Below are 14979 nucleotides of genomic sequence, written 5' to 3'. Positions count from 1 at the left end.
CAGCGCTCAGACCTCACCTCCTCTCCCTTGGGCTTCTGTCACAACCTCCTGAATGTGTGTCATTCCTTCCCCTCTTCCCCCCTCTCCCCGGTTCATTCTGAACATAGTGTGATTTCCAGGGCACAGTTCCGAAATACTGTGTGATTTCGTTTGGGTTGTGAGTGCCTGAGCATGAGAGATTGAGAAATAAGTGAAGAAGACATTATCTCTGATGCATGATGAAAAGTAATGCTTGTATTATATCAAAGAAGAGCCCAGGGTCATGAGGCGTATTGTCAGCCCAATTTTCAAGAGTGGCCATAGAACCGCAAAAGGAAAGAGTAAATCACAAGCAAGAACACAGACATTTGTTGGAAGCAAAGAACCATTTTTATTGAGAATAAGTTTTTGCCCAACTGTGGGATTTTAGGATCGCTGGCACAGTCCCAACACATAATCCAGATTAAGAGAACAAAGACGAACACTTGGGAAATAGTCAGATGATACCACACAGCCTGGAGCCTCAAGATGCCATCCAAACAAATGTTCACTGGAGCTTAAAACTTCTGTCAAGCATGAAATTCTGTGGATATAGGAATGTTGGGGTTTGGATCCTTGAATCAGTCTTCTCTCCAGATGTATCATTTCAGAAGCAAATGGGGCTTGGAGAGTGGTGGTCTAGCAGCAAGAAGAATAACATCTTCTGTAGCAAAATGGCCGGTAGCCACAGCAGCCAGAGCCATATCCACACCCAGAGCAGGAGCCTTTTCCACAGCCCCATCCTGAGCCATAGCCACAGCCCCAGCCTGAGCCATAGCCACAGCCACAGCCTGAGCCATAACCACAGCCATAGCGAGACCCATAGCCACAGCCATAGCCTGAGCCATAGCCACAGCCATAGCCACATCCGCAGCCATAGCCGCAAGAGTTCCCGTAGTTGCAACACATGTTGTCAGGAGAAGAGAATTCAGGTGGGTTGCAAGTAGATGTGGTGAAGTGTTGTCTCTACTACACTTGGACCTTTATATAATGTCAGTAATTGGCAGAACATGCCATTCAGCCCCTGACTTACCCAACAAATATGTAAGCAACTTTCATGTGATAGTCACTGTCAATAATCTTAATGTCTTCAGAAAAGTGAGTTCATTAATTGGAATCTCCTCTTCTATTTATTTTTCTCCCATTTTATTTAAAGAAGAGAAATTTATTTTAATTTTCTCTGTCAAAGAATTGTCTCAGTAGAATCACGTGGTCTCCAATCCACTGATACCAACTTCACAGCCTCCTATTGTTTAATATACCTTGTATAACAAGGTTGGGGGAATTTAGGAAAATTTTGCGCTCTGGATCTCTAATCTTCCTAAAACATCCACCTCTGTCCATAGGGAAAGAAATACTCCAGTTTTCAAACTGGAATCATTACAACTTCCTACCAGGCTTCTCGTACCCCGATAACAATTGCAGATACCTTTGGGTCCTTGTGGGAGAAATGAGGGAAGATGCTAATTTCAAGGCAGAAAACAGCCCCCAACACTGGGACATCTGATATAAAATATCAATATTGCGAAGATCTACAAACTTGGTGTGTAACTTCACATCGATAAATTAGCTTCTCTCCTTACTGGTGTCTAATTCCAAATATTGCTTTCTTCTCAACTAAAGGAAACATTCAACCTTTCTATCACCTAAAAGAAAGAAGGAAAGAAGAAAGAAAGAAAGAAAGAAAGAAAGAAAGAAAGAAAGAAAGAAAGAAAGGAAGGAAGGAAGGAAGGAAGGAAGGAAGGAAGGAAGGAAGGAAGGAAGGAAGGAAGGAAGAAAGAAAGAAAGAAAGAAAGAAAGAAAGAAAGAAAGAAAGAAAGAAAGAAAGAAAGAAAGGTGTTATATGTTTGTTTCTCTGTGATGTTTTTGCTTATCTTGGTTGTCTAGATTTTACCTAAATCATTGTTTTTTGAAACAGGCAGATCCCAAGATTTAGATTATTTTTTTATTGTAACAGTTATGAAATCCAAGTTGCAAGGGAGTACAAACTCAGGAAGATCCTTCCTTCTACTTCACATTCAAATTTCAACAACAGTGAAATGAGTGCCATCCAGTCCTTTATTGAAAGCCTTCAACAAGGATGTTCATAAATCTACTGAATTCCTTTTCTGAGAACTTTCATAATTAGACATTTTTCCTTCAGTGGAGAATACTTCCTACTAGTTTTTCTACTGTTGGTCACTGGTCTATCTGATTACTCTGCTATGTTTCATCCCTACAAGTAGCTTAAAGAAAAATGCATCCCGCTATACTTGCTCATTAACTTTCTTTTCTCTACTTTTCTGTCATCCATGAAATTCAAAACTCTAGGGACACCTGGGTGGCTCAGCTGGTTAAGCATCTGCCTTTGGCTCGGTCCTAATCCCAGGGTCCTGGGATGGAGCCCACATCCTGCTCTTTGCTCAGCGGGGAGTCTGTTTCTCCTTCTGACTGCCAATCCCCCTGCTTGTGCTTATGTTCTCTCTCTCTGGCAAATAAATTTAAAAATGTTATTTTAAAAAAGAAATTTGGGGCACCTGGGTGGCTCAGTCTTTAAGCGTCTGCCTTCGGCTCAAGGCGTGATTCCAGGGTCCTGGGATCGAGCCCCACATGGGGCTCCCTGCTCTGCTGGGAGCCTGCTTCTTCCTCTCCCACTCCCCCTGCTTGTGTTCCCTCTCTCGCTGGCTGTCTCACTCTGTCAAATAAATAAATAAAATCTTTAAAAAATAATAATTAATTAAGTAATTAATAAGAAAAAAGAAATTCAACTCTAAATTCTAATGCACAAGTTCTCTAGAACAGACCCGTTACTTTTTAAACATCCCCATTCCAGTCACAATACCTATAGACTATTTCAAAAGTTTTCTGTCTTTATTGAATTATATCTAGAGGGTTTCCATTCAGATCTTTGGGGATTGATCCATGACGGCAGAAAAAAAATATCTTATTCCATGCATCCCTAAATCACCACTTAGTTCTAGGTAGAGTACCCAGTACATAATTTGAACACAATCAATATTTCCCCAATAAAAAAAAAAGATGCATTAAAACAAATATATGTTCAGGAGTCAGTGTTCCCCTTAGAAGCCATAGATATCTGGATACATTATCCCAATGTTCTCATTTCATTCAAGCTGAAAGCCTCAAGTGTTCTTTGACTAAGAGGATCAAAATTTCACAGTTTGATTACGTGTTAGTTTATGAAGACAATTTTCCAGATGTGCAAATTACCTTCTATGCCTAATAGTTTGGCCCTTTACTGAATATATAAATGACGGTAGTCATGCCTAATTGATGATATTCTCCCCTTTCAGAAAGAATTGAAACACAATGAACATAATGAAACATCAGTAGATTTTCAACTAACTAATTATTAGAGTTCCCTTCTCCTCTTTGTAGGATTTCCCCACCTCAGGTTTACCCAGAGCACAGTCGGTACTCAGATTAGACTTACAGATATTCCATCTGTGGAAACTGTCCAATTCTTGAAAGAACTCCTATTTCTTCATCACTAGAACACAGTAACCTGGGCATAACCTCACTCGAGGGCAGACTTTGATGGCAGAGCCATCTTCCTTGCAATTGGCCATTGGGTGGAGGCTTCTAGCCACAGGGACCTCAGACCCGGCCTTTGTGCAGTGACCCTTGTCATAGAGACGAGACAATGAGGCATTTTTCACTGTCCATGGAAACCGCGCCTGAAAAGACATTCTATGTAATAGGATACAACGCTAGAGGTCTGGAAAGTCACATGAGGAAGGGACGCTGAACTCAGAACCTACAAAGTGGTAGGCTCTCAAACTCAGATAGTAGACTGGGCTTTTCATCCCATTCTTATATCTGCACCAATTAAGTCACTAGAGCGCACCACTAACCACTAGACCTTGCTCTTTTCCACTAAAAATTGTGACACCACTGATCATACCCAAAATATAATTAAACTCTCTTCTTCCTTTACACTTACTAACATCCTTTCCAGTGTTTCTTGTAATAGGTATCACTTCATTTGACTCAAAATGCCAAAATACCTCCCTGAACTATCTCTCCAATACTTCACCCTTCAATCTCTTCCCCAGGAAGCTGCTTTACTCCTTCCATAACAATTATCTATCTAAATGTATCTTAATTAATCCTTATTTTTTGTTATCACCTATTAGAATGTAAACACTCTGAGAGCAGGAACTTGTCTACAATTTTGCTCCTGTCTTAAGTGTGTAGGAGAGTTCCCTTTAAAAACATGCAAAACTATTTATAAATTAAGTGACTTAAATCAGTTTCCTTAAACTCCAAAAATCCAAACAACTATATTAGCACTTCCATCAAAATGCACATGACACAATACCACATTTTGTTTCTAATTTATTCTTCCCTTAGCTCTTCATGTGTCACCTGAGTCTGCTTCTAATTCCTCATTAATCCTGGAAACTCTCTCTTCCATGCCATTCATCCTTTCAGACTCAGACCCCACCTCCTCTCCCTTGGGCTTCTGTCACAGCCTCCTCAGTAGATGTCGTTCCTTCCCCTCTTCCCCCCGCCCTCAGGTTCATTTTGAACACAGTGTGATTTCCAGGACACAGTTCTGAAATACCGTGTGATTTCTGTTGTGCTGTGAGTGCCTGAGCATGAGGGCTACAAGAAATAGGTGGAGAAGACATTATCTCTGATGTACATAGGACGAGAAATGCTTATATTATTACAAGGAGGAACCCAGGTTCATGAAATGTATTGTCAGCCCAATATTCAATGGGGCTCTAAAACCTAAAAAAGGAGTAATTCACAAGCAAGAACACATGGATTTGTTAGAAGCAAAGAACCATTTTTATTGAGAATAATTTTTTGCCCAACTGTGGGCAAAAATGTTAGGATCGCTTGCACAGCCCCAACACAGAATCTAGATTAAGGGAACAAAGACCAACATTTGGGAAATAGTCAGATGATACCACACAGCCTGGAGCCTCAAGATGCCATCCTAACAAATGTTCCGTGGGGGTCAAATTTCTGCCAAGCATGCAATTCCATGGATGTAGAGATCTTGAGGTATGGATCCTTGCTTCAATTGTTGCTTTGGTCATGTCATTTCAGAGGCAAATGGGTCTTGGAGAGTGATGGTCTAGCAGCAAGAAGAATAACATCTTCTGTAGCAAAATGGCCGGTAGCCACAGCAGCCAGAGCCATATCCACACCCAGAGCAGGAGCCTTTTCCACAGCCCCATCCTGAGCCATAGCCACAGCCACAGCCTGAGCCATAGCCACAGCCACAGCCTGAGCCATAACCACAGCCATAACGAGAACCATAGCCACAGCCACAGCCTGAGCCATAGCCACAGCCATAGCCTGAGCCATAGCCACAGCCACAGCGTGAGCCATAGCCACAGCCATAACGAGACCCATAGCCACAGCCATAACCTGAGCCATAGCCACAGCCATAGCCACATCCGCAGCCATAGCCACAGGAGTTCCCGTAGTTGCAACACATGTTGTCAGGAGAAGAGAATTCAGGTGGGTTGCAAGTAGATGTGGTGAAGTGAAGTCTCTACTACACTTGGACCTTTATATACTGTCAGTAATTGGCAGAACATGCCATTCAGCCCCTGACTTACCCAACAAATATGTAAGCAACTGTGTGGTGCCTGTCCCTGTCAACAATCAATAATGTCTTGGGAAAGATGAGCTCATTATTTTGGAGACTCCTGTTTTATTTAAGGAGCAGAACTTTAATCTGCTCTGCCAAAGAATGTCTCCGTAGAATCATGTGCCCTACATACCACTGATACCCAACTTCATAAGCTCCTATCATTTAATATACTCGATATAGCAAGGTTGGTGGAATTTAGGATACATTTTGTCCCTCTTGGTCTCTCTTCTTATCTACAGTATCTACTTCTGCCCAAGCAGAAAAAAATAACTCCTATCTCCTTTCTGGAATCATTGAAACATTTTTTTCAGGCTTCTTGCACCCAGATAGCTACCGCAGATACCTACTGGCTCTTTGTGGTAGAAACCAGGCAGATGCTAGTCCCAGGCCATAGAACAGCCCCAAACAGCATTGAAACATCTGATTTAAAAAAAAAAAAAAAAGGTCAATAGTGCTGAAATTAGAAACCTTGATTTGTAGCTTCAGATAGATAATTATCTTCTCTCTTTACTGGTGTCCAATTCCAAATATTTCCTTTCTTCCCAACTAAACCAAATATCCAAAAGTTCCATCATCAGACATGCAGACAAAAAAGAAGGAGGAGGAGGAGGAGGAGAGGAAGGAGATGAGGAAAGAAGGTATTACATGTTTGTGGGTTTTTTGTGATGTTTTTGCTTATCTTGGTTGCCTAGATTTTACCTAAATCACCACTTTCTGCAACAGGCAAAATCCCAAATTTAAATTATTTTTTACTGTGGAAACTATGACCTCCAAGTGGGAAGGGAGTACAAACTCAGGCGGATCATTCCTTCTACTCCACGTTCAAATTTCAACAACAATGAAATGAGTGCCCTCTAGTCCTTTACTGAAAGCCTTCAACAGGAATATTCATAAGTCTACTGAATTCCTTTTCTGAGAACTTTCATTTTTAAAATTTTTCCATCAGTTGAGAGTATTCTGACTACTTTTTCTCCAGTTAAACCCTGGTCTATCTGATATATCTGCTGTGTTTCATCCCTTCCAAGAAGCTTAATGAAAAATACATCCCATTATACTTAAACTTTATTTTCTCTACTTTTCTGTCATTCTTGAAATTCAAAACTGTAAATTCTAATACACAAGTTCCCTAGAATAGACCTATAACTTTTCTAGGACCCACTTTCTGGTCACAATACTCCTAACTACTGGAAAATTTTTCTGTCTTTATTTTATAATTTCTTGTACCTTTGCATTCAGATCTGTGGATACTGACCCATGATGGCAGGGGAAAAAAATCTCTTATTCTATGCATCCCCGAATCACCACTTAGTTCTAAGTAGAGTACCCAGTACATAATTTGAACTCAATCAATATTTTCCCGATAAAAATCAGACACATTAAGAACAAAAACGTGTTCTAGTATTGTTGTGCCGGTTAGAAACCATAAGATATTTGGATACATTATCACAATGTTCTCATTTCATTCAAACTGCAGGTCTGAAATGCTTTTTGACTAAGAGGGTCAAAATTTCCCATTTTGAAGATATGTGTTAGTTTATGAAGATGTTTTTCCAGATGTTTAAATTATCTTTTGGGCCTAATAAAGGATTGGCCCTTTAATGGATATGTAAATTACAATATTGATACTTAATGGATGATATTCTTCCCTCTTTCAGAAAGCCTTCAAGGACAAGGATCATAATAAAACAATGAGTAGATATTCACCAAACTGTAATTATTAGAATTCCCTTCCCCTCTTTGTAGAATTTCCCCACTACAGATTTACCCAGAGTCCTCACATCAGAAGTACAAATATTCCATCTATGAAAACTACCCAACCATTGAAGAACCCCTGTTTCTTCATCAGTATGACAAATTATATCCTGGGTATAGCCTCACTCCAGGTCTGATGGCAGAGCCGTCTTCCTTGTGATTGGCTGTTGGGTGGAGGCACCTAGCTCCAGGGACCTCAGACTCAGATGTGGGCAGTGGCCCTTGTCATGGACACAAGACAGTGAGTCATTTTTCACTGCCCATTGAAATCGAGCCTGAAAGACATTCTGTGTTATAGGATAGAGTGTTAGAGATCTGGAAACTCGTGAGGAAAGGACACAGAACTCAGAACCCACAGAGTGGTTGGCTCTCAGACTCAGACTGGACTTTTCATCCCATTCTTATATCTGCACCAAGTGAAGCACTAGAGAGCAGCTTTAAGCACTAGTCCTTGTTCTTTTCCACTAAAAACTGTGACACCACTGATCATACCCAAACCATAATGCATTTCTCTTCTTCCTTTACAATCACTACCATACTTTTCAGTATTTCTTATGACTGGCATCATCAGTTCATTTGACTCAAAATGTCAAAATATCTCCCTGAGCTATCCCTCCAATACTTCAACCTTCTCTCTTTTCCCCAGGAAGCTACTTTATTCCTTCCATAGCAATTATCTCTCTAAATATATCTTAATTAATCCTTATTTTTTTATTATCACCTATTAGAATATAAACACTCCGAAAGCAGGAAACCCATCTACAATTTCGCTCCTATGTCTAAAGTGTGTAAGACTGTTTCCTCTCAGAAACACTCAAAACGTGGTGCCTAGTGGCTCTCAGTTAAGCATCTGACTCTTAATTTCAGTACGCACTCAACAAGAGTCTGTTTGTCTCCCTCTCTCCCTGCCCCTTCCTTTGCTCATGCATGCCCATTTTCTCACTTCCTCTTGCTCTCTCTCTCAAATAAAATAAATAAATGTCTTTAAAAAATTCAAAACTATTTTTAAATGAAGTGACTTAAATCAACTTCTTAAACTCAAAAAATCCAAACAAATATATTAGCATTTCCATCAAAATGCACATGATACAATACCACATTTTGCTTCTAATTTATCCTTCCCTTAGCTCTTCGTGTGTCACCTGAGTCCACTTCTAATTTCTCATTAATCCTGGAAACTCTCTCTTCCATGCCATTCATCCTTTCAGCACTCAGACCCCACCTCCTCTCCCTTGGGCTTCTGTCACAACCTCCTGAATATGTGTCAATCCTTTTCCTTTTTCCTCTCCAATTCCATTCGAGACGTAGTGTGATTTTCAGGGCATAGTTCTGAAATACTATATAATTTGTACTGGGTTGTGAGTGCCTGAGCATGAGGGATATGAGATACAGGTAGAGAAGACATTATCTCTCATGCATGATGAGAAGTAATACTTGTATTAGATCAAGGAAGAGCCCCCAGGCTCATGAAATGTATTGTCAGCCAACTTTCAAGACAGGTCCTAAAACCTCAAAAAAAGGAATAATTCACAACAAGAATAAAGAGATTTGTTAGAAGCAAAGAACCATTTTTATTGAGAATAAGTTTTTGCCCAACTGTGGGATCTTAGGATCCCTGGCACAGCCCCAACACAGAATCCAGATTAAGGGAACAAAGACCAACATTTGGGAAATAGTCAGATGATACCACACAGCCTGGAGCCTCAAGATGCCATCCTAACAAAAGTTCACTGGGGGTCAAATCTTCTACCAAGCATGCAATTCCGTGGATGTAGGAATGTGGGGGTTTGGATCCTTGAATCAGTCATCTCTCCAGATATATCATGTCAGAAGCAAATGGGGCTTGGAGAGTGATGGTCTAGCAGCAAGAAGAATAACATCTTCTGTAGCAAAATGGCCGGTAGCCACAGCAGCCAGAGCCATATCCACACCCAGAGCAGGAGCCTTTTCCGCAGCCCCATCCTGAGCCATAGCCACAGCCACAGCCCGAGCCATAACCACAGCCACATCCTGAACTATAGCCACAGCCACAGCCTGAGCCATAGCCACAGCCACAGCCCGAGCCATAACCACAGCCACATCCTGAACTATAGCCACAGCCACAGCCTGAGCCATAGCTACAGCCACAGCCTGAGCCATAGCCACAGCCATAGCTTGAGCCATAGCCACAGCCACAGAGTGAGCCATAGCCACAGCCACAGCGTGAGCCATAGCCATAGCCATAGCCACAGCCACAGAGTGAGCCATAGCCACAGCCGTAACGAGACCCATAGCCACAGCCATAACCTGAGCCATAGCCACAGCCATAGCCGCATCCGCAGCCATAGCCACAGGAGTTCCCGTAGTTGCAACACATGTTGTCAGGAGAAGAGAATTCAGGTGGGTTGCAAGTGGATGTGGTGAAGTGTGGTCTCTACTACACTTGGACCTTTATATACTGTCAGTAATTGGCAGAACATGCCGTTCAGCCCCTGACTTACCCAACAAATATGTAAGCAACTTTCATGTGACAGTCACTGGCAATAATCTTAATGTCTTGGGAAGAGAGACTTCATTATTTGGAGTCTCCCTTTTTATTTAAGGAGCAACATTTTAATTTACTCCTAACTCCTATCATTTAATATACCTTATATAACAAGCTTCAGGGAATTTGGGCAAATTTTGTCCCTCTTGATCTCTCCTCTTTCCTAAAATATCTACTTCTCCGCAAAGGGAAGGAAATAACTGCCATCTCCTTTTCTGGAATCATTGCAACTTTTTGCCAGGCTTCTCATACCCAGATACCTCCTGTAAATACCTACTGGCTTCTTGTGCTAAAAACAAGGGGAGATGCTAGTCTCAGGGCACAAAACAGCTCCCAACAACATTGAAACACCTGACATAAAATGTCAATAGTGCTGAGGTCTAGAAACCTTGGTTTGGGGCGCCTGGGTGGCGCAGTCATTAAGCATCTGCCTTCGGCTCAGGGCATGATCCCAGGGTCCTGGGGTTGAGCCCCACATCGGGCTCCTCTGCTGGGAGCCTGCTTCTTCCTCTCCTACTCCCCCTGCTTGTATTCCCCCTCTCGCTGGCTCTCCCTCTGTCTGTCAAATAAATAAATAAAATCTAAAAAAAAAAAAAAAAAAAAAAAAAAAAAGAACCTTGGTTTGTAAACTTGCCATCTATAAATAAGCTTCTCTCTTTACTGGTGTCTAATTCCAAATATTTCCTTTCTTCCCAATTAAACCAAATATCCAATCATTCCATCACCAGACGTGAAGTGAAGAAAGAAAGAAAGAAAGAAAGAAAGAAAGAGAGAGAGAGAGAGAAAGAAAGAAAGAAAGAAAGAAAGAAAGAAAGAAAGAAAGAAAGAAAGAAAGAAAGAAGAAAGATTAATTTTTTGTTTGCTTGGTTGTTGGGATGCTTTTGCTTATCTTCGTTATTAGCTTTACTTAAAACCCCATTTTCTGAATCAGGCAGAATCAAAAATTTAAATTATTTTTTTACTATAACAGCTATGAAATCCAAGATGGAGAGGGGTATAAACTCAGGAAAATGATTCCTTCTACTCAACACTGTAGTATCAACAACACAGAAATGTGTGGTATTCATTCCTTTAGGGAAAGCCTTCGACAAAGATTTTCATAAAGCTGCTGATTTCCTTTTCGGAGAACATTCATTACTCAATATTTTTCCTTTGGTGAGAGTACTTCCAACTACTTTTTCCTCCATTGGTCATTGGTCTATCTGATCACTCTGCTGTGTTTCATCCCTTCCAAGAGTTTAAAGAAAACATATCCTATTCCAGCTGATCGTTACATTTATTTTCTCTACTTTTCTCTCATTCTTGAAAATCAATACTCTAACTTCTAATACACAAGTTCTCTGGAATAGACACATTACTTTTCAAGTGCCCATTTCCTGGTCACAGTACTCCTAACTGTTGGAAAATTTTTCTGTCTTTATTGCATAATTTCTTGTATCTTTCCATTCAGATTTCAGGATACTGATCCATGATGGCAGGGAAAAAAAAAAAAATCTCTTATTCTGTGCGTCCCTGAATCACCACTTAGTTCTGAGTACGCTGTACATAATTTGAACTCAACATTTCCCCAAAAAATCAGATGCAGTGAAACAAAAATATGTTGAAGCATTGGTATGCACCTTAGAAGCGATATTTGGATACGATATCATGATGTTCTCATTTCATGAAAGCTGAGAACCTCAAATATTCTTTGACTAAGTCTCAAATTTCACTTTATGAAATATGTGTTAGTTTACAAGGACCTTTTTCCAGGTGTACAAATTATCTTATACGTCTAATAAATGATTGACCCTTTATAGGATATAAATTATTATATAGATGGCTAGCTGTTCATATTCTTCACTCTTTCAAAGCCTTCAAGCCCAAGGTGCATAATGAAATATGAGTAGACTTTCAACAAACTGTAATTATTAGAATTCCATTCCCTTCTTTGTAGGATTTCCCCACCTCAGATTTACCCAGAGTATGGTCTGTACTCAGATCAGACTTCAGGATATTCCATCTGTGAAAACTGTCCAAATCTTTAAAACACCCTGTTTCTTCATCAGTAGGACACATTATGTCCTGGGCATAGCCTCGCTATAAGGCAGACTTTTATGGCAGAGCCGTCTTCCTTGCAATTGGCCATTGGGTGAAGGCTTCTAGCTACAGGGACCTCGGACTCGGCCTGTGTGCAGTGACCCTTGTCATGGGTATGAGACAGTGAGTCATTTTTTGCTGCCCATGGAAACTGAGCCTGAAAAGACATTCTATGTACTAGGATACAGTGTTAGAGATCTGGAAAGTCACATGAGGAAAGGACACTGAACGCAGAACCCACAAAGTGGTAGGCTCTCAAACTCAGACAGTAGATTGGGCTTTTCATCCCATTCTTATATCTGCACCAATTAAGTCACTAGAGTGCACCATTAACCACTAGTGCTTGCTCTTTTCCACTAAAAATTGTGACACCACTGATCATACCCAAAACATAATGAATTTCTCTTCTTCCTTTACACTTACTATTCCCTTTCTAGTGTTTCTTGTAACAGATGCCAATTCATTTGACTCAAAATGTCAAAATACCTCCTTGAACTATCTCTCCAATATTTCAACCTTCACTTTCTACTCCCAGGAAACTTTTATTCCTTCCATAGCAATTATCTGTCTAAATGTATCTTAATTAATTCTTTTTGTTGTTGTTTTTGTTGTTGTTTTCACCTTTTAGAATGTGAACACTCTGAGAACAGGAAACTCGGCTACAGTTTTGCTCCTGTATCTTCAGTGTATATGGCTATTCCCTTTCAAACACATTCAAAGCTATTAGTCAAACGAGTGACTTAAATCAATTTCTTCAAACTCAATATATGCGAACAAATACATTTGCACTTTCATCAAAATGCACATGATATGATACCACACATTTCCTCTAACTTATCCTTGCCTTAGCTCTTCATGTGTCACCTGAGTCCACTTCTAATTTCTCATTAATCCTAAGAAATCTCTCTTCCATGACATTCATCCTTTCAGCACTCAGACCACGCCCCTCCCTGGGCTTCACGACCTCTTGAATAGGGTCTTTCCTTCTACTCTTTCCTCCAGCTCCATTCTAGACTCAGTGTGATTTCCAGTGCATGGTTCTGAAATGCTGTGTAACTTGCGTTGGATGTGAGTGCCTGAGCATGAGAGATATGAGATACAGGTAGAGAAGACATTATCTCTCATGCATGATGAGAAGAAATACTTGTATTATATCAAGGAAGAGCCCCCAGGCTCATGAAATGTATTGTCAGCCCAATTTTCAAGACAGGTCCTAAAACCTCAAAAAAATGAATAATTCTCAAGAAGAACAAAGAGATTTGTTAGAAGCAAAGAACCCTTTTTATTGAAAATAAGTTTTTTGCCCAACTGTGGGCAAAAATGTTAGGATCGTGGGCACAGTTCCAACACAGAATCCAGATTAAGGGAACAAAGACCAACACTTGGGAAATAGTCAGGTGATACCACATGACCTGGAGCCTCAAGATGCCATCTGACAAAAGTTCACTGGGGGTCAAATCCTCTGTCAAGCATGCAATTCCATGGACATAGAAATCTTGGGGTTTGGATCCTTGCTTTAATTGCTGCTTTGGTTGTGTTATTTCAGAGGCAAATGGAGCTTGGAGAGTGATGGTCTAGCAGCAAGAAGAATAACATCTTCTGTAGCAAAATGGCCGGTAGCCACAGCAGCCAGAGCCATATCCACACCCAGAGCAGGAGCCTTTTCCACAGCCCCATCCTGAGCCATAGCCACAGCCACAGCCTGAGCCATAGCCACAGCCACAACGGGAGCCGTAGCCACAGCCACAGCCCGAGCCATAGCCACAGCCACAGCCACAGCCTGAGCCATAGCCATAGCCACAGCCACAGCGTGAGCCATAGCCACAGCCATAACGAGACCCATAGCCACAGCCATAACCTGAGCCATAGCCACAGCCATAGCCACATCCGCAGCCATAGCCACAGGAGTTCCCGTAGTTGCAACACATGTTGTCAGGAGAAGAGAATTCAGGTGGGTTGCAAGTGGATGTGGTGAAGTGAAGTCTCTACTACACTTGGACCTTTATATACTGTCAGTAATTGGCAGAACATGCCATTCAGCCCCTGACTTACCCAACAAATATGTAAGCAACTGTGTGGTGCCTGTCCCTGTCAACAATCAATAATGTCTTGGGAAAGATGAGCTCATTATTTTGGAGACTCCTGTTTTATTTAAGGAGCAGAACTTTAATCTGCTCTGCCAAAGAATGTCTCCGTAGAATCATGTGCCCTACATACAACTGATACCCAACTTCATAAGCTCCTATCATTTAATCTACCTGATATAACAAGGTTGGGGATAATTTAGGACAAATTGTCCCTCTTGACCCCTCTTCTTTCCTATAAGATCTACCTCTGCCTGTAGGGAAGGAAATAACTGCCATCTCCTTTCTGGAATCATTACAACTTTTTGCCAGGCTTTCCCACCCACTCTGGACTTTCATACCTCATCCCTTGTTCAATTATCCTTAAATTCCAAGAAGCAGCTCAACATCTGATAATTCACTCACTTCACTGGGACACTGACTACTTACAAGTGCAGAGTAACACACTATATGTAAGTATTTCTTCTTATATTTTTTCCTGTCAAATACCAGGCCAAGTGAGGTCCAGGGGGATGGGGCAGCCCTCCTTTATCATCCCATTATTTTTTTTAGCTATATAAGTGTTGTTATGGAAAGCCTTTTATAGTCTAACAACTTTGTTTGGATGAGAAAACAAGATATTTCAATTAAGCCAAAAACTAAACTTTTCTTTTTCCAATACAGATATAATCAAATTTTCACGTTATGAGATACCAGTGCATTCCTTGAATTTAACAAACGAGTATTTCCTTCTCCTACCACTACTGTTCATTGCACCTTTAGTTCAGAAGCTGAAGGTGAGTGAATGACTTTAAGATATCTACAGCAAAGCCCACCCTCAACACCTGACACTATCAAGACATAAAGGAGCACATAAATCAACTTCAACCCCTACTTATATGCCCATTTTACTCTATTCAGCGTTCTCC

At 40.9% G+C, this 14979-nt stretch overlaps 4 protein-coding genes across 6 annotated transcripts; all 4 read right to left on the bottom strand.

Annotated features, from left to right (window-relative positions):
* Window positions 1-650: 650 nt before the first annotated feature.
* LOC121100466 (keratin-associated protein 21-1-like) lies at window positions 651-927 on the bottom strand. Its single transcript, XM_040621691.1, has one exon. It carries the CDS (start codon window positions 925-927, stop codon window positions 658-660), a length of 270 nt encoding a protein of 89 aa, XP_040477625.1. The 3' UTR covers window positions 651-657.
* A 4134-nt stretch (window positions 928-5061) lies between these two features.
* On the bottom strand, window positions 5062-5473 carry LOC121100465 (keratin-associated protein 21-1-like). The gene has a single exon (XM_040621690.1). The coding sequence runs from the start codon at window positions 5471-5473 to the stop codon at window positions 5108-5110; it is 366 nt and encodes a 121-aa protein (XP_040477624.1). The 3' UTR covers window positions 5062-5107.
* A 3433-nt stretch (window positions 5474-8906) lies between these two features.
* LOC103673096 (keratin-associated protein 6-2-like) lies at window positions 8907-10339 on the bottom strand. The gene has a single exon (XM_040621689.1). The coding sequence runs from the start codon at window positions 9738-9740 to the stop codon at window positions 9243-9245; it is 498 nt and encodes a 165-aa protein (XP_040477623.1). The 5' UTR covers window positions 9741-10339; the 3' UTR covers window positions 8907-9242.
* A 3068-nt stretch (window positions 10340-13407) lies between these two features.
* LOC121100464 (keratin-associated protein 21-1-like) lies at window positions 13408-13915 on the bottom strand. 3 transcript variants are annotated; one of them, XM_040621688.1, is made up of 2 exons: window positions 13729-13915; window positions 13408-13647 (listed from the first exon to the last, which is right to left on the bottom strand). In XM_040621688.1, the coding sequence occupies exons 1-2, from the start codon at window positions 13913-13915 to the stop codon at window positions 13562-13564; spliced, it is 273 nt and encodes a 90-aa protein (XP_040477622.1). In that variant the 3' UTR covers window positions 13408-13561. The 3 variants fall into 3 exon arrangements, with proteins under 3 accessions (XP_040477622.1, XP_040477621.1, XP_040477620.1); XM_040621687.1 differs by having other exon boundaries at window positions 13408-13767; window positions 13846-13915; XM_040621686.1 differs by having other exon boundaries at window positions 13408-13915.
* Window positions 13916-14979: the final 1064 nt, after the last annotated feature.

This window comes from Ursus maritimus, unplaced genomic scaffold (assembly GCF_017311325.1).
Source record: "Ursus maritimus isolate PB19 unplaced genomic scaffold, ASM1731132v1 scaffold_4, whole genome shotgun sequence".
Lineage (NCBI taxonomy): Eukaryota > Metazoa > Chordata > Mammalia > Carnivora > Ursidae > Ursus > Ursus maritimus.
The sequence above is the reverse complement of the archived record's forward strand: the minus strand, read 5'-3'. Positions and strand labels throughout refer to the sequence as shown.

Coding starts and splice junctions, on each gene's coding strand:
- LOC121100465 (XM_040621690.1), bottom strand. CDS start 5,473: ATGTGTTGCAACTACGGGAACTCCTGTGGCTATGGCTGCGGATGTGGC.
- LOC121100466 (XM_040621691.1), bottom strand. CDS start 927: ATGTGTTGCAACTACGGGAACTCTTGCGGCTATGGCTGCGGATGTGGC.
- LOC121100464 (XM_040621686.1), bottom strand. CDS start 13,915: ATGTGTTGCAACTACGGGAACTCCTGTGGCTATGGCTGCGGATGTGGC.
- LOC103673096 (XM_040621689.1), bottom strand. CDS start 9,740: ATGTGTTGCAACTACGGGAACTCCTGTGGCTATGGCTGCGGATGCGGC.